Source organism: Eubalaena glacialis, chromosome 6, assembly GCF_028564815.1.
Source record: "Eubalaena glacialis isolate mEubGla1 chromosome 6, mEubGla1.1.hap2.+ XY, whole genome shotgun sequence".
In the NCBI taxonomy this organism is placed as follows: domain Eukaryota; kingdom Metazoa; phylum Chordata; class Mammalia; order Artiodactyla; family Balaenidae; genus Eubalaena; species Eubalaena glacialis.
In genome coordinates, this window is record NC_083721.1 from 60,265,559 (window position 1) to 60,289,442 (window position 23,884).

Genomic DNA, 23,884 nt, shown 5'->3' on the forward strand with positions numbered 1-23,884 from the left:
TTTTAAAATGTTTTATTATGCACCTTTTCCTTCAAGAATTAATAGTTTGCCTTTTAGTTTGTAATCCCAATTATCACAGCTAATTAAACTTTATTCGTTCATGACATAATTTGTTTATTCATAACTTTAAATGCCAGTTCATCTCTCAGCTGGGAGCTGTCTTAAAATAGAATTTTCTCTTCCGAAAGTGTTTTCAACTGATACACTTCCTGAGGTTTTGTTAATTTTTTTTGGTGTCTAATAACTACTCACTGCAGGTTTTTTCGAGTCATATTATTGTTCAGAGGTTTTGCATTTTTATTACTTTCTATAGCTATTTAATATAATATAAATAATGGCTTGTCTGAAAAATAATTCTTAAGTCACCTTTTCTTTTCCATTTAGAAATCTCCTTTTTTATCATTTAGTGTTGCCAAAAAGTTGTTTCCCTGCTATATTACATATGTACGTATGTAGGTGTGTATGTATGTCTAGGTGTGTGTATATGCCTATATGCATATATATATATATTTTTTTTTTCCCCCTTTTTGTAGGTGAGCTGATTTCTAAGCCTGGGTGCATGGATGCCTCTGTATAGATCTTTTCTTTAAGATTTCTGTGTACTCATCTTTAAACAAAGTTTTAATCAGTCCCAGTATTTCCCACAAAATGGTGTAGGTGAAATCTTCCTTACCCAATTGCTCTTTACCTGGACCCTGAATGGCATCTTTGAAGTTGTGTTAAAGCTAGAAGCTGTTTTAAGAAGGTGGAAGGGAAGCAGGACCATAGAAAATTGCAACGAGGGAACTTTCTGGGTGTGTACTTTTCCTCTATCTCGGTTGAAATGCCTGCTTTGAGGGCCAGTTCCATAGAGATAGGGGTAGTACTGTCTCCTGTTGTGAGGAGAGGGTATCACTTGACTTTTAGTTTGTTCCTCTGTTTGAGACTGAGCCCCCTGCTTTGATAAGAAGTCAGGCTAAGTGAAGTGCCTTGAAAGCAGCACACACTTTCTCTACAACTGTGAAATTTGCTACTAGAATTTTTGTATTGTATACTTATATATAATTATATAATATTTGTATATATTCTTACATTTAACATGTTATAGACATTTAACATATTGTATAAAATATTTTAACATTTCATATTTTAAGTTTTTATATGTAAAATTTATACACACTGCCCTGCTGCAAAGATTTCCCACGTTCATATATTTGAAAGGACTCACCAGACTCCACAGAGGACACTCACATAAGACTTTTATTTAAGGCGAAGGACATGGTGCCGCAAGAAAAGGAGAGTGTAGACACTGGGGTTCCAATAGAGCCGAAGCCTAAGCTCCCCAGGGTCCTTATTACACAGAGACCGCACTGTCTCCACTGTCTCCAGCTGGAACTACCAAGATCTGTGGGAGGAATCTTGACTTTGGGAGAGCTCAAAGTAGAATTTCCCAGGATTTTCATGGCCTCTCTAGCCAACTAATCAGTCAGGTTTACGTAATCTATTAGGCCAGTTGGAAACCATCATTAAAGAAATTAACCCTGGGGATCCCTGGGGTAGTTTCAAACTTTAAACAGCACATCATAAATCCCACTGCCCTTAGTTTGGCCAAGAGTCAAAAAAGATACCATCATGTCCCCAGAGATAGAGCTTTTCCAGTCTAGCTGTAAACCAACTCCATCCTGCATATATATACCCTTATCTCCAAACCTCCTTCCTCCAATTAGGAAGTTAGGGGGAAAGAAGGGCAGGGCACAGCCATGTCACTTAACTTTGGCCTCTCAGCTACAGCTCATCCTTGCCTGAGCAATAGACTACAAGTGTATTTCTTATCTTTCCTAGCGCTCAATTTCCCCAAGTTGGGGATAGTAAGTAGGCACACATTACTCAAAGTTCATGCTTTGAGATTAAAGCTATTCCCTAGTTTCAATCTTGATGAAGTTTTCTTCTATAAATTCATGCTTATTGTTCATTTTAGTTTATTTCAGGGAGGGGGTAGTGTTTATGAATGAATTAATATTAGTGCCACCATCCTTCCATGGACATCCAGACAACTTCTTAAATCTGGGAGAGGTAAGAAGTTCCCAGGAGAAGAAGTGCCTACACTGTGAGTATCCAAAAGCCATTGACTATGGTGACAGAGGAGTCAATATGAGGTACTTGCTCAAATCACGTCGAGGCTGACAGGAAGAGCAATGTAATAATTCTAGTCTCCAAAAGATTGAAGAACTATCATCACTTATATCTCCCTGGTCCCTTCTTTATACCTCTCCCCCCATCATTGATTATATATACTATCTTATAATTGACTGTGTACATGGCTGCTCTCTACTAATCTGTACTGGAAAATGTCAGTTTTGTATTACTGGTTTCTGGCAAAGTACATAGAAAATAATATAAATACAATAAATGTTAGAATCATCATATAACTTGAGCATAACCTGCAAATGAGTATCTTGGATTAAGACCTGGAATGACTAGATGGTTCTCTTCACACCTCAAGGCTTTCAGCCATTCTTGATCAAGTCTTGCCAGATTTGGGTATATTCCTGCCTCTGCCTACCCTGTTCTAATTTGGCTCTCTAAAGAGTATTCACAAAAAGAAGCAAGCCAAAGATAGAAAAGAGGACTAAAGGAGACAAACAGAATGATGCTGAAATCCACAGGAGGAATTTACTCTTTCTCTAACATTTTTGGGAAGGAAAGTGAGGCTTGCTTCCAGGGATTAGCAATCTTTCAGAAATGGTTTGCCAAGCTGTTCCCTATGGCCCTTCTTCAAGGATCTCCTTTTGCGCTGCAGATGTCCTTAGATAGGGTGGTACCTTTAGCATGTCAGTTACACCTAATCAGTTGTAGTCATCGGTGAGCCGGAACGGTTCATGAGAGAGGGGCCAGGGAAAGGAGAAAAGGGCCAGGAGAGAGGAAAGGGATGCTTATGGGGGAGGAGGAAAGCCAAAGAAAATGTTGCCCAGGGTCAGTTTTAGCTGTTTAAAATCACCCCACCCCTTCACCCAGCCTCCTTACCTACAAGGCACATGTATCAACCCATGGAGTGGAGGATGGAGGACAGTTCTTTTGCTTCTAGAAGGAAGTACTAATATTTAAGGTCTCTGAAGTCTGCCCAGGGACTGCCCAGTTTCCAAGCTTCAGGTGATGCATTTGGTCCCCAAATTAGGAAATTTGTGTTGAAGCACAAGCATATGCTGCAACACAAATTTCCTAATTTGGGGACCACATTAAGGGACTCCTTAAATGTTCAGGAAGCTCACAGTCCTTGCCAGCCTGAATTCCTTGGAAGCTCCAGCCTGGCTGTTAAGGTGATGCTGAGGGTTTTTGTGTGTTAGAGGTGATGACCCCTTTGGATCGCAGCCGCAGCAGCAGTACTGTGCTGGGAAGAATTCAGTGAAGTTGCTTAATACCTTTCCCAATTCCCATAACAATTTGGAACTGGATTCTGAACTGTGAAGTCTGGGTTCTCTGAGAATTAACATTGATTGGATCATAGGAAATCTCTGAGCTTCTCTGAGCTTAGCATTCTACTCCCTAAAGACCAAGAAAGATTCATAAACGTCACAGAGTTAGAAGAAACTTAAATGTCTAGTCCCACTCTCTCATTTGGAGATAAGAAGCTGAGTCCCAGAGGTAAAGTGACTCATCTCAGGTCAGGGCAAGGACCAGTAGTTTTCCCAAGTCCAGTGGCCCTTTTAAAACACCCATCGAATTCTGTTACAACTCGCCCTTTGCCCTTCATCACCTTTTGTGTAAGTGCCTGACAATTAGCTTTTCTGAGGGTAATGTAAATGCTTAACATTAATCTTTTGATTGTTAAGGCATCCATGTCAAAGAATTCATCTCGAATGAACATGTTGCCAGCTACACAACTACCTAAAGATCCAGCAACCCCCATGAAGTTCCCCTATTGGAAAGCCCTGGGTGACCTACATAACTGACCCCTTGAGTGACCCTACTTTTCCCTTCATGTGCCTAAATTCCCACTCTTAGGTTTAAATTCACCAATAAAAAGTAAACCCGTGAAACCCTAGGCACCTCACCCTCAACCCCAATACAGGCAGAACCCCAGGTCTCTGCTCTCTACCTGCAGCCTCGCTGTGTGTATCCTCCAGGACCTGTGAATAATAAATCTTGTTTTTTACAAAGTTTGCTGATGGTTGATGAAATAAAATTCATATTTTATGGCAAGATGAGAAAAACTTAAACATAAAATTTTTCTTTGCCTGTTTCGGCCTCCTCCCTCCCCTTTAGTGTGTATTATGCATTTGCACTAACCAGACCTCCTTAGGAGATAACCTTCCTCCTTAACCTCGTAAGGGGCCACTATGACCCATGACCCACTACTCATTTTGTACCTGTTGATCTGTAAACTGTCAAATGATGCATAACCATTTGTCTCAAAAAAAAAGTATGTAACCGAGCTTTGACCTCTAATTGGTAGAACAAAGCTCAGAGCTTTCTGAAAGACTGTCTCCCAGGTTATAATCCTCAGGTTGGCTTGAATAAAAATTTCCATTTCTTTCTTAGATCTGCTATTGATTAATTTTTCATCAACATGGTTGTTGCTGAAGTACACTTTGCGATCATAATAAGAACCACAAAGGCCAGTCCAGCCACAACATTGGTTCCTATGGGGAAATATCTGTAACACAGGCCCAGGTGAGTGCCCCCGGGCATTCCTGGCTGAGAGCATCACTATTGACAGGTTGAGACCATCAGGAAGCACCACTCCGAACTTGATTCTTGAGTTCTTAATAACTAATAACGTGTACAAAATGAAGAGGAAAGTCTGGCATTAGGAGCTTTGCACCAGCACTGAGAGGACTGAAGAGAAGTAGTTAGTTAGCATTTTAACTGAGCTTCACTTGAAGTTAAGAGTACTCACCAAACACACCCTCTGTCCACACACACCAAACCGTCAAGTACAGAGTAACCATGGAGCAGAGAGGATTCCTCAGCAGGGAAAGGGGAATTCGTGGTGGCACAGAAATGGACAGAGGTTCTTTTCAAGAGGCTTCTCCTTTTCTGGACTCTCTCTACAGTGCTGAGCACTGAGATCATCAGTCAGGGTCAGCTGAGGCCATCATTCACCCTGGTCCTGAGCTATTTTTATCCTCAAGGCTCTAGGAGTTGAGAAGGTTTGAGCTTCGCTATTAACTATAATCCAGAGAATGAGACCAGTGGGCTCCACCGACTCTGCTGCGTCTGGGCCACCAGCCTCTGTAGCAGGCAGGAGAAGGATCTCTCTGTTGAATTAATATTCACCATAGAGCCCTGGGATTTCTCTAGTGGAAACCAATTCTTGGAAATTCATGGAAGGGAATTACGACAACCAGCAACTTTGGTGAGGCTGTGTCCTTTACAGAGTTTTCCAGATTTTCCTAACTCAACTGGGTGCTTTTCTTTCTAAATACCATAAACTTTCTCAGAAACTATATTTTATTTATTTCTTACCTTTTGTTGTTGCTGTTTTTGGAAGAAAATGCTTTTATAGGAAAAAAACAATACTCAGATTTCAAACAACCTGATCTATACCCCTGGAAGACAGAGATTCAGGTTGCCTAATTCTCCAGTCCTCCCATTTGCTGAGATTTACTCTGTATTTTTCCAGATTATAGAATTTGAGGACATTTACCAAAAATATCTTCCTCTGAATGTGTCCTTTTGCTGAGCTATGGCTTATACTACAGTCCCCCAAATGATTATACACGACTTCTGCATCCACTCATTAGAGGAAGGAGTCTTCAAATGCATTTGCTAATGATCGTCTCAGTGTCACTGAAACCAGAAGAATTCTTGAAAAAGTAGTCTCAGGTTATGAAAAAGTGTTGTCTTTCTTTGGGTGTAGGAACTAGAACCTTACTCATATTATTCTATAAGTAAATTTTCTATTATCCCTATCTAGTTTCCTTGGGAGATGAAACTCCCTCATTATTATATTTCCTGAAATTGAGACAACTTGGGCCCCTTAGAAATTGTCCCTATGTAATTTCAGAAACAATCATAAAGAAAACCATTCTTATTGGCAATTTTAAGCTGTGCTTCACCTTGGCAAAAATGTAAGAGCAATGCACATCAACCTGGTTCTTGCACCTTCACCTTTCAGGCAGCTGGTACAGACTGTTCCAGAAGGAGAGAGGAGGAAAGCTCTCCACCATGGGAGAGGGGTAGCGTGGGAGCATAGTTTATATAATAAGAAAACTGTGTTCTGAAGTCACTTGTACTTTCTGGACCTCAGTTACCTGTAAAACAGGTAAGAATGAATGGTCTTCATGGAGAATAAGGGACAAAACAAGTGATTCCTCAGGTTCATTGAGGTACAAATTCCACTTTTACTATAATTATAACAAAGTTCAGATGATGTAAAGACAAACTTGTACAAATAGGCACAGATAAGTTAAATGCTAGTAGTATTCACATGTGGCTTGAATGCAGTTATTAATATCTAGGCTCACTAGAGTTAATAACCAATTTCAAGACTATTTGGAGAATTAGTTGTTAATAACAGTGACAAAAAATAAGCATCCCCATTACTGATAGAGGCTGGCACTGTCCGGATGCTAAACGCTGGGAAATCTGATCACCTTAGGGCAAGCTCATACATATTAGTTAATATTACTTGGTCTTTGCTGAAAAAAAAAGAAAAGTAGGAAATAAGGAAGGAAGGGAAAGAGGGAGGGAGGAAGGGAGAATATTTAGTTTATATGCCATATGTAAAAAATAAATGCTCTATTTCAAAGACAAGGATTATATTCTGCAATCCAGTTACAATTTTATCCACTGTTAATTTAGTAACATTTTCCTTTGAAAACAAAAAGAACCCCTAAAAATAATCTCCTTTGTAATTTTATTTTACAAGGTGCCAGTATGATAATGGGCCCATTAGGGAGTCAAATGTGAAGAGTCAAGGTTTCCCACGCTGGGAATGCCGTGGTACCTGATAGAACTCTGAAAGTAGCACCTCTAGCTGCAGAGCCAGATTCTGGTGGTGATTTAGAAGTTCCTTTTCCCTGAAAAGACACTAAAAGTTAACAGAAACAGAGCAGGAAGTGGCTATGATAACAAAGCTGAGTTTGGTACTTGCCCTGGCTTTGGTAGCCAATATCACCGGACTCCTATAGTATCAAACTTCAGGAAAGAAATTCACAGTATAGAGCAGAGCTGTCAATCATTTTTAGACTAACATTTCAAAAAGGGTTAAGAAGCTACCTGCTCTGTCTGTCCCATCTGCTCAGATGTTCATCTGAAAATATCTGTGCTGTGATCTTTAATTTTCTTTAACAATCATGGTTTTCACTGACCAGTTAATACTAAAAATACTAAAAGGAGAGGTATAAATACTTACGCTATAGAATGCTGTATTCCCAATCACGTCCACCATATTAAGAAAAGGAAAATATCCATTTTCAATAACATTATTCAGCACCAGATCCTCTCCAGTTAGACAAACAATTCTTTTAAACATCGTTATGATTTAAGGCTTCAGTAACAACTCATGAGTAGGCAAAAGTTTGCTATTTATTTAATCTTGGAAGAACACTGAAAGAAAAAGGCAGGGAATGTAGGCAGTGTGGAAGAACTCTCCTTTACATAGCTGGCCACATGTGGCTTCAACAGCTGCAGGGGAAACTGGCTGGGGCTAAGGTTACATATTTCTGTTCAGTAAGGGTATCCATGGTGGTAACTCTCATGATGACGGTAGTCATCCTGGTAACCATCCTGGTATCCTTGATGGTAACTATGGTAACCATAGCCTGCATACTCATCTTCTGGGCAGCGCATCCCCAGTGACTGCTGAATAGCCATTTCCTGTCTCCGGAGTTGCATCGAATCAATTAAATCGTACACAATCACCATGGACCACATTGGGGAAGGATACCAGGATTTCACATTTCCATCTTTTCCAACTAGAAGCATGGAGAAGTACTCTGGGCTCACTTGAAAATAGTTACGTATGTCTTTCACCAAATGGGCTGGTACGTCTTCTCGTTCCACAACAGAGCTCCCTAGAATAGGATTAGAAAAGTTGTTAGTAGATTGAAGAGGCAGCACTCAGGAAAGCATCAAAGTGAGAAGAAACCACTGTGAGAATAGAGAGAGGACCCAGGAGTCTCTTCTCTTCAGCTCAAAAATCCAATTTAAAAAGTTTGCTTGTTTTTTCTACTAACAAAGAAATGTCCCTGCTGTTCTACAACATTATTAGTGTATCAAACTTTGGGGCACATAATGTCTCCTTATAGGAGTGTTACAAAGTATAAAACCAGTCCCTTCATTTAATCCTGGCAAGATCAACTGCTTTAAAATTTGTCGCTAACAAAGATTATATTGTTTATATTTCTAAGTTTATTTCCAATTAGCTTAGTTTCTTCTTTGTGGGTACAGTTTTCCTTTTGATGCTGTTGTCTTTATAACAAAACTCTTATTTCATTGTCAAAGGTGAAAAATACCAATTATCTAAGAGCTGGGAATATATTTAAACTATTATCATTGGTGAAAAGAAGAAAGGGAAGGGAGAAGGGCACTGACACTTTCTGGGTATCTGCTCTGTCCAGCACTGTGCCAGGTATTTATACACATTGTCTCAGGTAAAGTGCTTGATCTTGGATGGAAGGACTGGGTTTACTTTATGAAACTTTTAGTCACTGTCATTTTCTTTCAGCTTCTCTGAGCCTTTTAGTATATGTCCTCATCTGTTGCAAGGGAATCAGTGAGATATGACCTTTGTGCCTCGTAAAACTATTTCGAGAATTAAATGCGATAACATAGATGAAAATGCTTTGTAAGCCAATAAAGCCCCATGCAGACAAAAAAGAATGACTTATTTCAGTTAAAAAAAATGGATATTTTTGCTGTCACTTATGATTTTTTTAGTAAAAACAATATTAGTGCTGTGCCCCCCTTCCCCTTCTTCTACATGCATCCTGTGTACACACACACACACACACACACACACACACACACACACACGGGCAAACATGAGCAGGGAGGATTTTGTGACCTTTCTTCACCTGAGGGGTACACCAACTGCTTACATATAAATTAACATAATTTAACTGAACTTATCAGTAGTTTATACTGTTTTAAAGTAACAACACTTTACCATTAATCGGGAACAGTTCTAAAACTCCCCCTACTTCCTCTCCAACACCTAAAAGCTTCAGAACAGTTACGTGGCGCAGACCTAAGAGAAAAAAAGAAAGTGGTAGAATCTGTAAGTCTTCTTTCACTTCCAAAGACTGGATGTCTGAGAATTAAAAATCTCTAAGTTTAAAAAGAATATAAAACATAACCTGATTAGGTAAAATAATTCATTTTTTTAAAGTTTTTTCATTAAAAAAAAGTATTTAAATACTTATAAAATCTTGAAAAAAGACTAATTGCAGATTTTAGGATTAACAACAGGGTCAGATGTGGTCTGGTTTGGTTTTGTTTTTGCAGATTGAAATAGAAGAATTTGCTTTTAAACTGTGATTCTCACTCTACTAAACGACAAACCAAAAATGAAGCCATCGGAACTTTAAAATATCTAAGATGATCTAAGCTGATTAGTGTTCTCGAAGAAAGTCATGCCTAAAGTTATAACAGCTTGCATGGATAATTTAATTTTCTCTCAAAGAAAAGACTACAGACCCTAGCCATCGTGATTGTTTAAGAAATCATTCTGGCTTCTTCAAAGAAAAGTTTGTCAGTTTAGAGGGCAGGTTCTTAGCACTTCTTTAGAAGACTCAAAGGGGTAGCACAGCAGGCACAGCTTGCTTCCCAGCCTCAGCTAAAGTTGCAGGAAAGGAAAGAAGGTCATGCCTTGGTAGCTTGTTGGAATTCTTTTGAAGATGAAGCGCATATGAAAAGATTCAGGAGAAAGAACACAGGAGGACAAGGAGGCTCTAGATTCATCCTATTCAGATTTCGCGGTTTTAGACAAAATCCGAGCCTAGTCATGGTAGTAACTTGGAACTAAATATGAATGTGGACGGTGTTGACTGTCCAGGGGAGAAAACTGAAAGCCACCATGGAGGGCTCTTTTAAGGAAGAGCTGAAATCCAGGCAAAATGCTATTACAAAAAAAATTTTGTGGCCTTTACTCTTCTCCCAGAGAAGTGAAGCATTTCTGTTCTACATGTTGAGTCATGTTTTCAAAAGGGAAGATCATGAATTTAATTATCCCTTAAAACCATGACTTGTTCACATTTCCTGTCTACTGCAAAAGTGTTTGACTTGGGCTCTGTGCAGAGATTCAAAATGAAACATCACCTAATAGCTGCTGCAAAGACATCTGTAGAAAATTAGCAAACCATGATTTTATTTATATTCGTATTGTGGAGGGTCATTCACTGCTCTAAAAACTTCTGTCTTACCCAGCACTGTTGGTGGCTATACATAATTTAAATTTTGCCTAAGAATGCTGGCACAATCAAATCTTCCTTACATATACTGATATAAGTTCTTAAAACATTAACCTTGTTAATAGGAGTATAAATAAAAATTCACAAATTTTCTAATTGTTTTTACTGTTATGAGCTTGTTTTCTGCCTTCTTTTGAGTTATTATTTCATATCTTAAAATTGAAATGTATTTATAATGTTCAGGTACTGGGTCATAGCAAGGGCCCAGGCTCTGGTAATGTTTTACAAGACTTATACCACCGCACCACCTTTTATAAATCAAACACAGTTTTATAACTAATACATGATTCTTCTTCCTAATAGAAGTATTGAAATAATACAGATTCGTCTATGTTCCAATTATGAATTTTTTAATCTGTGGCCCCCTAGCTACTCTTCCCCCCTCTAATGACTCTCTCAAAATTCTTCCTCTGGGGCTTCCCTGGTGGCGCAGTGGTTGAGAATCTGCCTGCCAATGCAGGGGACACGGGTTCGAGCCCTGGTCTGGGAAGATCCCACATGCCACGGAGCAACTGGGCCCGTGAGCCACAACTACTGAGCCTGCGCGTCTGGAGCCTGTGCTCCGCAACAAGAGAGGCCGTGACAGTGAGAGGCCCGCGCACCGCGATGAAGAGTGGCCCCCGCTTGCCACAACTAGAGAAAGCCCTCGCACAGAAACGAAGACCCAACACAGCCATAAATAAATAAAATAATAAATTAAAAAAAAAAAAATTCTTCCTCTGCAGAGGTGTATCTTACATGAGATTTCAGTTGTGATTTCCACTTTTGAAATTGCCATTATCTCTTTGGTTCAAAACAGAACTTAGTAATAAGTTCTGGGTATTATGCATTTCCTTTCCTTTCTATATGTCCATATTCAAAATCATACTAGCTCTTTCTGACCACTAGGATAATAATGCTTGGTAAAGAAAGCATACATTAGTTTTCAAAACACTGAGCAATTTACTGCAAATAATGATAGTAATAATAAACTGCATTTCTCTTTGACCTGCTTGTCTTAAAGCATAAGGTTCTGTTTAACAGATCTTGCTGTCTTCCTGGTGCCCAGTTATAGATCAAAATCCTTTCTAAGGGAACGGCAATATAGTACAGTGTGCTTCAATTCATTCATTAATTCCCAAAGCCATTCCTGTTTTACAAAAGATATTTAATCTATGGAGAAGTACTCAATGTTGGTACCTAATTATTACCTAAGTAAATGATAATACCTGAGTTTTATGATCTTGAGACAAGTTTTTAAAAAGCAAACAAGAAGACAACATAATACAGATCACTTAAAGTAAAGCAGCAGGTATTTTCAAACACTTTAATGAAGAACCTGAGAGGGCAGAATACTGAGAAAAAGGAAAAAAGAAAAATAGACCCCAGTTGACTAAGATTCCGGTCTGAAAGCAACTTTATCCTCAGTATAACTGAGTAAGTGTCTAGGAATCTACAGTCTGGACTGGGGAATATTTGGATGACCTAATGTTCCATTTTAGAACTGACCAGGAAGAGAGTGGTATGGGAAAGCAGTGGTACTTTAAGACAAGCAGGTCAGTGAGGCTTCCCACTCACCAAAATTGCATGCCTGACCACTGAGGGCAGAGAGCTGCTGTGAATAGGCCCAGTCTTCATCATTAGGCGCTGAGATCACTAGCAGCCGCCTCCTCCATCGGAACCTGGAAAAGAAGCAGAAGGCCACAATTGCTGCTTCAAACAATAGAGGCCAGTGTGAAAACGTAGAGGAACTTCGGCTGTCATTGTTTTCCTGTGCCCAGAATAAAAAACAGTGACCCTTAGAAATATTTCATAGCTCCTCAAAGCCTAATATTGATCTGTATTACCACATTTCTTGCACTTTTTCGTTTGTAACTTCACAGTCTGCCTACTGTGACATTTGCGTGATGTGTCAGGCATGAGTCTGGTCATCAGGCATGAGTCTGGTCCCCATGCCTGATGAGGTCACTTAGGGAGAGACGAAGCTCTCAGATACAATGAAAACCAGCTGATATTGTATGTTAAATTGTAGCAACAGAAATAAGGGAATCAGAAAATAACTGAAGAAAACTCAAGTTCTGGTAGAGTTCCCTGGGTTTTTGGGTGGGGCAGGCAGCAGTGAATATATGGACAGGAAATAGTATGGAATAAAAGGAACTGAATTTTAAGTAGATGACAGTGACAGGAAGAAGGAAAACAGGAAAGTGTCTTAAAGGGTCAAGGAGGGTTCCTGGAAAAACAAAGCCCTATGTACCTTCCTCAGTAGCCAGTGGCTCTTCCAGGGGCAAATGCTAGTTCTAAAATGTACCCTATCATCATAGTAAGAACCACCACTTACAGAGTACCCCTATGAAGTAGAATGGGGATAAACCTAGAGTCGTAGGATTTTAGATTATATGATAAACTTGTTTCTGCTCTTACAGCTCCAACATGGCAGGGCAGTGGAAAGAGCTTTTGTCTTACAGCCAGGAAGCTTGGTCCACATTTTGTCACTGCCACTTTTTGGGTTCCCTGAGCATGTCACTCTGTTCATCTAAGTCATAGTTTTTCCTTAGCTCTAGAATCCACCTCAAAGAGGTGTTATAAGAATTAAACTCTAAAACCCATCAATGTAAGTTATGCATGTGATGGCATGGATATAGATCATGTCTTAATCTGCAGGCTTCTAGGTTTAGAACTTTGTCCTACAGATGGATAATGTCCATTTCCCCATTAACAGATCTTGGACATTGTCTATCATGATGTCATACAACAACCGATTTAATACTTATGTTTGTGTATCATTTTATAGCTCACTTTCACCTACACAATACGTGATCCTCACTAGAGTTCAGTGAGGGCATGACTTGTTTTCCCCATTTTACAGATAACAAAACGAGGCTTAGAGAAGTGAGGTAACTTGCCTAACTAGTAAATCTAAGAGGTGGTACCAAAATACAGATTTCTCTGACTCCTGGTGCAGTGCTCTCCCTAGTCTACCCCCTCAGAGGTGCTGATGCTTGGCTGGCGTGTCAGGGTCCCTAAGAGGATAGGAAGGAGAGAGGGTGTGCATCCAAGGGGCCGCTGCATGCATTTGTCTCAAATTCCACCTTCACTGGAGAAGGGTTTTTTGTTTTCTGCCCTCAGTGCTGGTGACTGCGGGGTGTCAGTGCACTCATGGAGCCGGAAGCCAGTTGATTTTATTCATGGCTTCTCTCCCTGTGCCCCTTCAAGCCTCACAGTGAACAGGAGAGTTTTCAGTCCCAAAGAAAATGGCCTCTTAGGGGAATAGTGGTTTGGATGAATGAGAGAAAATGATAGTCTGATGAAATACAACCTCTGAATGGGTGCCTGTAGCAAGGCTCGCCAAGAATTGCTTGCTGTGACATTACATTAGCTTCCTCTGCTTGTTTTTCTTCAAAGGGAAAGAAAAACTAAAATCTCCACTGAGGATAGGAAGATGAATGTATTTGCATAAAGGAGGGGAGAGGAGGGTCTGAGACTGTCTGAGGTTTCCTGGGAAACGGAACAGTGACGGCTCTCGGATCACGAAAAGGGTCTCCTGTATCTTCCCTGCTTCCTTAGGAGGCATGCCAGACCAGCACCGGCACCCCAGCCAGCACCCAAAGCAGGCCAGCCTTCCTGGCCTCACACAGAGCTTCAGGGTATCCTGGAGGGAGCTATTTTGGGTGAGGTCTATTTTGGCTTGTTTACCTGTGTGCACCACTGAATGCTGTCAGACTGGAGAAGGATGGGATCTGAGACTCCCTGTCCCAGACACAATCAAGAGAAGGTCATTTCCCCTAAGTGATCATTCTTTATCCCACAGACCTTTACATTAAGATACAAGGCTCCAGCTCCCAGCACTGAAGGACAAATGTTAATGGAACTAACTTCTGTGGGAAGTAACAAGAGATGTGAATGTGGCCCAGATCCTTATTTTGGACAAATTGTTTTTCCGTCACTTTACTTTGTCAGTAAATAGAAAGTCTACAAGCTATGCATGTGTTTGCTTCTTTTAACTGGCATTGCCAAATTAGTGTGCATTTGTCCACTCTTTAGGGCTTCTGTCTCAGAGAAAGGTAATTATAGCCTGAACCATATGAGTGTCACTAAAAACTAGACTGGTTTCAGAGTCTGGTCAGCTGAAACCAGGCTGTATAGACCCACCAACAACTCAGCAAATATGAAGGAAAATTCCCATTTGGATACTCCTTTATTTATAGAACAGTTAGGTAGAAAAAAAATTTTTTTTCAGTTCTCTTTGCCTGGGTTTCAATTCTGAAGGTGTTTATTAAATCTCCTCTTAGCTCTCCTTTGATGACAGAGTTCTCTAACTAGGACCTGAATAAATGGCCCTAATACTACTAATAACCACCATTTATTGATTACTTGTTTTGTGTTAGGTTCTAGCTCATTACCTTTAGTATCAAATTTACCTTTCACAACAAGCTTAAGAATAGATAAATTTATTATGCTCATTTTGCAAATGAAAAAACTAAAGCCCAAAGAGATTAAGCAATTGGCCCAAGGTCACACAGCTAATAAGTGGCGAAACCAGGAATCAACTTCAGGGCTGTCTTACTCATGCCTTTAAGTAATACACTATTCTACTTTAATTTTTAAGATCAGTGATAATTGTCAGCACGATGATTCCATGACCACAGGTCATAGATAGCCATAGGACATCTAATTTATAATCCTATGCCATTCTGAATATCCATAAAAGATGTATGTTCCTGAAATAGTAGTGAATATAAGAGCACACAAGGCTCTAACATTAGAAGGAAAATACATTTACATTATGTAGGGCCCTATCCAGTTCAAAAGACTTTAGATGCAAAATATGTGTAATGTCTTAAGAATCAAAAAAATACAAATTCAAATCAGTGATCAACTTGAATGAGGATTGCAAGCTTTGTGAGTGAACAAAAGTGAGATAATGTCAGTTTTCCCTTTCAAGTTTTGAAACCCATGACACTGTGATTATAAAGAGACCCTCTGCCTGGAAATGGTGAGAATAATCCCTCAGAATGTCTGTAGTTGCAGGTCTCATGGTTGGCCTAAATCCTTGGTTATAACTAATATCAATGAACTGGATGGCTACTGCTTTAGAGATCAGGCTGTGTGAGTTTAATGGGTTGGTTCAGTGGGTATGCCTCTTTCAGTCCTAGAAGATTTAGAATTAAGAAGAGGAAGTTTGCAAAGAATCAAAATCATAGTAATAATATACATTTCTGATTTTCTTTATATAATTTATGTTCTTGTTAAACTGAAGAGAATTTGGCTTAAAATGACAGCCTTGAAACTCCAGACTAGAATGTGTAATTGAGTATTTGGTTTAGATGTATAGTTTTAGGTTGAAATCTTACTAAGCGTATACAGTTATTGGAACATCTGAGAAAACTTTAGATTCTCTGTATTTACAAGATTAACTTATTAAACTTATGGCTCATTTAAGTACTCAGAAAGGTTTTGTTTATTTCAAGGAATTGAAAGAAATCTATTAAACGTAAAATGGAGAGGGGAGGGGCAAGATGGAGGAAGAGTAAGACGCGGAGATCACCTTCCTCCCCACAGATACATGAGAAATACATCTACACGTGGAACTGCTCCTACAGAACACCCACTGAACGCTGGCAGAAGACGTCAGACCTCCCAAAAGGCAAGATAATCCCCACGTACTTGGGTAGGGCAAAAGAAAAAAGAAATAACAGAGACAAAAGAATAGGGACGGGCGGAGGGCAAAGCGGAGAGATTCCCGCACAGAGGAGCGGTGCCGACCAGCACTCACCAGCCCGAGAGGCTTGTCTGCTCAGCCGCCGGGGCGGGCGGGGGCTGGGAGCTGGGGCTCGGGCTTCGGTGCTAGCCGGGAGGGAGTCCGGGAAAAAGACTGCAGCTGCCGAAGAGGCAAGAGACTTTTTCTTGCCTCTTTGTTTCGCGGCGCGCAAGGAGAGGGGATTCAGAGCGCCGCCTAAACGAGCTCCAGAGACGGGCGCGAGCCGCGGCTATCAGCGCGGATCCCACAGCAACAGGGATGCAGAGGGAAAAACGGAGAGATTCCCGCACAGAGGCTCGGCGCCGAGCAGCACTCACCAGCCCGAGAGGCTTGTCTGCTCACCCGCCGGGGCGGGCGGGGGCTGGGAGCTGAGGCGCGGGCTTCGGTCGGATCCCAGGGAGAGGACTGGGGTTGGCTGCGTGAACACAGCCTGAAGGGGCTAGCGCACCACAACTAGCCGGGAGGGTGCCCGAGAAAAAGTCTGCAGCTGCCGAAGAGGCAAGAGACTTTTTCTTGCCTCTTTGTTTCGCGGCGTGCAAGGAGAGGGGATTCAGAGCGCCACTTAAACAAACTCCAGAGACGGGCGCGAGCCGCGGCTATCAGCGCGGACCCCAGAGACGGGCGTGAGACGCTAAGGCTGCTGCTGCCGCCACCAAAAAGCCTGTGGGCGAGCACAGGTCATTCTCCACACCGCCCCTCCTGGGAGCCTGTGCAGCCCGCCACGGCCAGGCTCCCGTAATCTGGGGACAACTTCCCCGGCAGAGCGCACGGCGCGCCTCAGGCTGCTGCAACGTCACGCCGGCTTCTGCTGCTGCAGGCTCGCCCTGCCTCCTCCGTACTGCTCCCTCCCTCCGGCCTGACTGAGCCAGAGCCCCCGAATCAGCTGCTCCTTTAACCCCGTTCTGTCTGGGCGGGGAACAGACGCCCTCAGGCGACCTACATGCAGAGGCGGGTCCAAATCCAAAGCTGAACCCCGGGAGCTGTACGAACAAAGAAGAGAAAGGGAAATCTCACCCAGCAGCCTCAGAAGCAGCGGATTAAAGCTCCACAAACAACTTGATGTGCCTGCATCTGTTGAATACCTGAATAGACAACGAATCATCCCAAATTTAGGAGGTGGACTTTGGGAGCAGGATATATTAACTTTTCCCCTTTTCCTTTTTTTGTGAGTGTATATGTGTATGCTTCTGGGTGAGATTTTGTCTGTATAGCTTTGCTCTCACCGTTAGTCCTAGGGTTAGGTCCGTCCGTTTTTTTTTTGTTTTTTTTTTTTTGCTTAAAAAAATTTTTTTTCCCCTAATAAATGTTTTCTTAATAATTTTTTCCTCATTTTCTATTTTTAAAAAATTTAAAAAAATTTTTTTAATAAGTTTTTTCATATTTTTTATTAAAAAAATTTTTTTTCTTAATAATTTTTTTATTTTTAGTATAAAAAATTAATAAATCTATTTTTAAAAAATTTAAAAAAATTTTTTTCTTAATAAATTTATTCTTAATAATTTTTTTTCTTATTTTTTATTATAATTGCTTTATTTTATTTTATTTTATCCTCTTTCTTTCTTTTTTTCCATTTTTTCTCCCTTTTATTCTGAGCCGTGTGGATGAAAGGCTCTTGGTGCTCCAGCCAGGCATCAGGGCTGTGCCTCTGAGGTGGGAGAGCCAACTTCAGGACACTGGTCCACAAGAGACCTCCCAGCTCCACGTAATACCAAACGGCGAAAATCTCTCAGAGATTTCCATCTCAACATCAAGACCCAGCTTCACTCAACGACCAGCAAGCTACAGTGCTGGACACCCTATGCCAAACAACTAGCAAGACAGGAACACAGCCCCATCCCTTAACAGAGAGGCTGCCTAAAATCATAATAAGGCCACAGACACCCCAAAACACACCACCAGACGTGGACGAGCCCACCAGAAAGACAAGATCCAGCCTCATCCACCAGAACACAGGCACTAGTTCCCTCCACCAGGAAACCTACACAACCCACTGAACCAACCTTAGCCACTGGGGACAGATACCAAAAACAACGGGAACTACGAACCTGTAGCCTGTGAAAAGGAGACCCCAAACACAGTAAGATAAGCAAAATGAGAAGACAGAAAAACACACAGCAGATGAAGGAGCAGGGTCAAAACACACCAGACCTAACAAATGAAGAGGAAATAGGTAGTCTACCTGAAAAAGAATTCAGAATAATGATAGTAAACATGATCCAAAATCTTGGAAATAGAATAGACAAAATGCAAGAAACATTTAACAAGGACGTAGAAGAACTAAAGAGAAACCAAGCAACGATGAAAAGCACAATAAATGAAATTAAAAATACTCTAGATGGGATCAATAGCAGAATAACTGAGGCAGAAGAACGGATAAGTGACCTGGAAGATAAAATGGTGGAAATAACTACTGCAGAGCAGAATAAAGAAAAAAGAATGAAAAGAACTGAGGACAGTCTCAGAGACCTCTGGGACAACATTAAACGCACCAACATTCGAATTATAGGGGTCCCAGAAGAAGAAGAGAAAAAGAAAGGGACTGAGAAAATATTTGAAGAGATTATAGTTGAAAACTTCCCTAATATGGGAAAGGAAATAGTTAATCAAGTCCTGGAAGCACAGAGAGTCCCATACAGGATAAATCCAAGGAGAAACACACCAAGACACATATTAATCAAACTATCAAAAATTAAATATAAAGAAAACATATTAAAAGCAGCAAGGGAAAAACAACAAATAACACACAAGGGCATCCCCATAAGGTTAACAGCTGATCTTTCAGCAGAAACTCTACAAGCCAGAAGGGAGTGGCAGGATATACTTAAAGTGATGAAGGAGAAAAACCTACAACCAAGATTACTCTACCCAGCAAGGATCTCATTCAGATTTGATGGAGAAATTAAAACCTTTACAGACAAGCAAAAGCTGAGAGAGTTCAGCACCACCAAACCAGCTTTACAACAAATGCTAAAGGAACTTCTCTAGGCAAGAAACACAAGAGAAGGAAAACACCTACAATAACAAACCCAAAACATTTAAGAAAATGGGAATAGGAACATACATATCGATAATTACCTTAAATGTAAATGGATTAAATGCTCCCACCAAAAGACACAGACTGGCTGAATGGATACAAAAACAAGACCCATATATATGCTGTCTACAAGAGACCCACTTCAGACCTAGAGACACATACAGACTGAAAGTGAGGGGATGGAAAAAGATATTCCATGCAAATGGAAATCAAAAGAAAGCTGGAGTAGCAATTCTCATATCAGACAAAATAGACTTTAAAATAAAGACTATTACAAGAGACAAAGAAGGACACTATATAATGATCAAGGGATCGATCCAAGAGGAAGGTATAACAATTGTAAATATTTATGCACCCAACATAGGAGCACCTCAATACATAAGGCAAATACTAACAGCCATAAAAGGGGAAATCGACAGTAACACAATCATAGTAGGGGACTTTAACACCCCACTTTCACCAATGGACAGATCATCCAAAATGAAAATAAATAAGGAAACACAAGCTTTAAATGATACATTAAACAAGATGGACTTAATTGATATTTATAGGACATTCCACCCAAAAACAACAGAATACACATTTTTCTCAAGTGCTCATGGAACATTCTCCAGGATAGATCATATCTTGGGTCACAAATCAAGCCTTGGTAAATTTAAAAAAATTGAAATCATATCAAGTATCTTTTCCGACCACAATGCTATGTGACTAGATATCAATTACAGGAAAACATCTGTAAAAAATACAAACACGTGGAGGCTACACAATACACTACTTAATAACGAAGTGATCACTGAAGAAATCAAAGGGGAAATCAAAAAATACCTAGAAACAAATGACAATGGAGACACGACGATCCAAAACCTATGGGATGCAGCAAAAGCAGTTCTAAGAGGGAAGTTTATAGCAATACAAGCCTACATCAAGAAACAGGAAACATCTCGAATAAACAACCTAACCTTGCACCTTAAGCAATTAGAGAAAGAAGAACAAAAAAACCCCAAAGCTAGCAGAAGGAAAGAAATCATAAAGATCAGATCAGAAATAAATGAAAAAGAAATGAAGGAAACAATAGCAAAAATCAATGAAACTAAAAGCTGGTTCTTTGAGAAGATAAACAAAATTGATAAACCATTAGCCAGACTCATCAAGAGAAAATGGGAGAAGACTCAAATTAATAGAATTAGAAATGAAAGAGGAGAAGTAACCACTGACACTGCAGAAATACAAAGGATCATGAGAGATTACTACAAGCAACTCTATGCCAATAAAGTGGACAACCTGGAAGAAATGGACAGATTCTTAGAAATGCACAACCTGCCAAGACTGAACCAGGAAGAAATAGAAAATATGAACAGACCAATCACAAGCACTGAAATTGAAACTGTGATTAAAAATCTTCCAACACACAAAAGCCCAGGACCAGATGGCTTCACAGGCGAATTCTATCAAACATTTAGAGAAGAGCTAACACCTATCCTTCTCAAACTCTTCCAAAATATTGCAGAGGGAGGAACACTCCCCAACTCATTCTACGAGGCCACCATCACCCTGATACCAAAACCAGACAAAGATGTCACAAAGAAAGAAAACTACAGGCCAATATCACTGATGAACATAGATGCAAAAATCCTCAACAAAATACTAGCAAACAGAATCCAACAGCACATGAAAAGGATTATACACCATGATCAAGTGGGGTTTATTCCAGGAATGCAAGGATTCTTCAATATACGCAAATCAATCAACGTGATACATCATATTAACAAATTGAAGGAGAAAAACCATATGATCATCTCAATAGATGCAGAGAAGGCTTTCGACAAAATTCAACACCCATTTATGATAAAAGTCCTGCAGAAAGTAGGCATAGAGGGAACTTTCCTCAACATAATAAAGGCCGTATATGACAAACCCACAGCCAACATTGTCCTCAATGGTGAAAAACTGAAACCATTTCCACTAAGATCAGGAACAAGACAAGGTTGCCCACTCTCACCACTATTATTCAACATAGTTTTGGAAGTGTTAGCCACAGCAATCAGAGAAGAAAAAGAAATAAAAGGAATCCAAATCGGAAAAGAAGAAGTAAAGCTGTCACTGTTTGCAGATGACATGATACTATACATAGAGAATCCAAAAGATGCTACCAGAAAACTACTAGAGGTAATCAATGAATTTGGTAAAGTAGCAGGATACAAAATTAATGCACAGAAATCTCTTGCATTCCTGTATACTAATGATGAAAAATCTGAAAGTGAAATTAAGAAAACACTCCCGTTTACCATTGCAACAAAAAGAATAAAATATCTAGGAATAAACCTACCTGGGGAGACAAAAGACCTGTATGCAGAAAATTATAGGACACTGATGAAAGAAATTAAAGATGATACAAATAGATGGAGAGATATACCATGTTCTTGGATTGGAAGAATCAACATTGTGAAAATGACTCTGCTACCCAAAGCAATCTACAGATTCAATGCAATCCCTATCAAACTACCAATGGCATTTTTCACAGAACTAGAACAAAAAATTTCACAATTTGTATGGAAACACAAAAGACCCCGAATAGCCAAAGCAATCTTGAGAACGAAAAATGGAGCTGGAGGAATCAGGCTCCCTGACTTCAGACTATATTACAAAGCTACAGTAATTAAGACAGTTTGGTACTGGCACAAAAACAGAAATATAGATCAATGGAACAGGATAGAAAGCCCAGAGATAAGCCCATGCACATATGGTCACCTTATCTTTGATAAAGGAGGCAAGCATATACAGTGGAGAAAAGACAGCCTCTTCAATAAGTGGTGCTGGGAAAATTGGACAGATACATGTAAAAGTATGAAATTAGAACACTCCCTGACACCATACACAAAAATAAACTCAAAATGGATTAAAGACCTAAGTGTAAGGCCAGACACTATCAAACTCTTAGAGGAAAACATAGGCAGAACACTCTATGACATAAATCACAGCAAGATCCTTTTTGACCCAGGTCCTAGAGAAGTGGAAATAAAAACACAAATAAACAAATGGGACCTAATGAAACTTAAAAGCTTTTGCACAGCAAAGGAAACCATAAACAAGACCAAAAGACAACCTTCAGAATGGGAGAAAATATTTGCAAATGAAGCAACTGACAAAGGATTAATCTCCAAGATTTACAAGCAGCTCATGCAGCTCAATAACAAAAAAACAAACAACCCAATCCAAAAATGGGCAGAAGACCTAAATAGACATTTCTCCAAAGAAGATATACAGATTGCCAATAGACACATGAAAGAATGCTCAACATCATTAATCATTAGAGAAATGCAAATCAAAACTACAATGAGGTATCATCTCACACCGGTCAGAATGGCCATCATCAAAAAATCTAGAAACAATAAATGCTGGAGAGGGTGTGGAGAAAAGGGAACCCTCTTGCACTGTTGGTGGGAATGTAAATTGATACAGCCACTATGGAGAACAGTATGGAGGTTCCTTAAAAAACTAAAAATAGAACTACCATACAACCCAGCAATCCCACTACTGGGCATATACCCTGAGAAAACCATAATTCAAAAAGAGTCATGTACCAAAATATTCATTGCAGCTCTGTTTACGATAGCCAGGACATGGAAGCAACCTAGGTGTCCATCATCGGATGAATGGATAAAGAAGATGTGGCACATATATACAATGGAATATTACTCAGCCATAAAAAGAAATGAAATGGAGGTGTTTGTAATGAGGTGGATGGAGTTAGAGTCTGTCATACAGAGTGAAGTAAGTCAGAAAGAGAAAAAGAAATACAGTATGCTAACACATATATATGGAATCTAAGGGAAAAAAAAAAAAAGGTCATGAAGAACCTAGTGGCAAGATGGGAATAAAGACACAGACCTACTAGAGAATGGACTTGAGGACATGGGGAGGGGGAGGGGTGAGATGTGACAGGGTGAGAGAGTGTCATGGACATATATACACTACCAAATGTAAAATAGATAGCTAGTGGGAAGCAGCCGCATAGCACAGGGAGATCAGCTTGGTGCTTTGTGACCACCTAGAGGGGTGGGATAGGGAGGGTGGGAGGGAGGGAGATGCAAGAGGGAAGAGATATGGGAACATATGTATATGTATAACTGATTCACTTTGTTATAAAGCAGAAGCTAACACACCATTGTAAAGCAATTATACTTCAATAAAGATGTTTAAAAAAAAAAAAAAAAAGACTGTCTAACCACCACCTTCCAAAAAAAAAATAAAAATAAATAAATAAAATGGCTGTTTGGCATAATGACATTGTTTAATTACTGAGTTCATAAGTGAGATTAAACATTATTCAAAGCCCCTTAAGAGTGATAGTTAAAATTTGCCAGGTTATAAATAAAATGATAAGATTTAAAAACCTAACTTAAAAGTTTAAGAGAAAACTAAGGTCTTGAATTTATAACTTGGATATATTTAACACTATTGGTTAAAATCAAAAGTAAACTTCTAAAGAATCTTTTCTGCCTAAAAAAGGAGAGAAAGATAAAAGAAATAAAAAGAAGGGAAGGAAAGGGAAGGGGAGGGGAAGAAAATACCTCAAGGACAACAGCAAGCTCTTATCCTCAATCTTCTAAATCACTGCCATCTAGAAGGATGACCTTGAACTAAAAGTTGATATTTCAGAGCCCCCAGGATTGGACAAGAAGCCATCGGCCCAGTAGAGCCTTAGAGCCCTTTCTCAGC

The 23,884-nt window shown here is 39.9% G+C and overlaps 1 protein-coding gene across 1 annotated transcript in view; it reads right to left on the reverse strand.

Annotated features, from left to right (window-relative positions):
- Positions 1–7,491: 7,491 nt before the first annotated feature.
- CCDC80 (coiled-coil domain containing 80) overlaps positions 7,492–23,884 on the reverse strand; it is a 40,904-nt gene continuing 24,511 nt past the window's right edge. The window contains exons 6-8 of the mRNA XM_061194171.1: positions 11,952–12,055; positions 9,092–9,172; positions 7,492–7,997 (exon numbers count right to left, since the gene is read on the reverse strand). Coding sequence (XP_061050154.1) covers positions 7,651–7,997; positions 9,092–9,172; positions 11,952–12,055 — 532 coding nt within the window. The 3' untranslated portion in view covers positions 7,492–7,650. The remainder of the gene's footprint in view (positions 7,998–9,091; positions 9,173–11,951; positions 12,056–23,884) is intronic.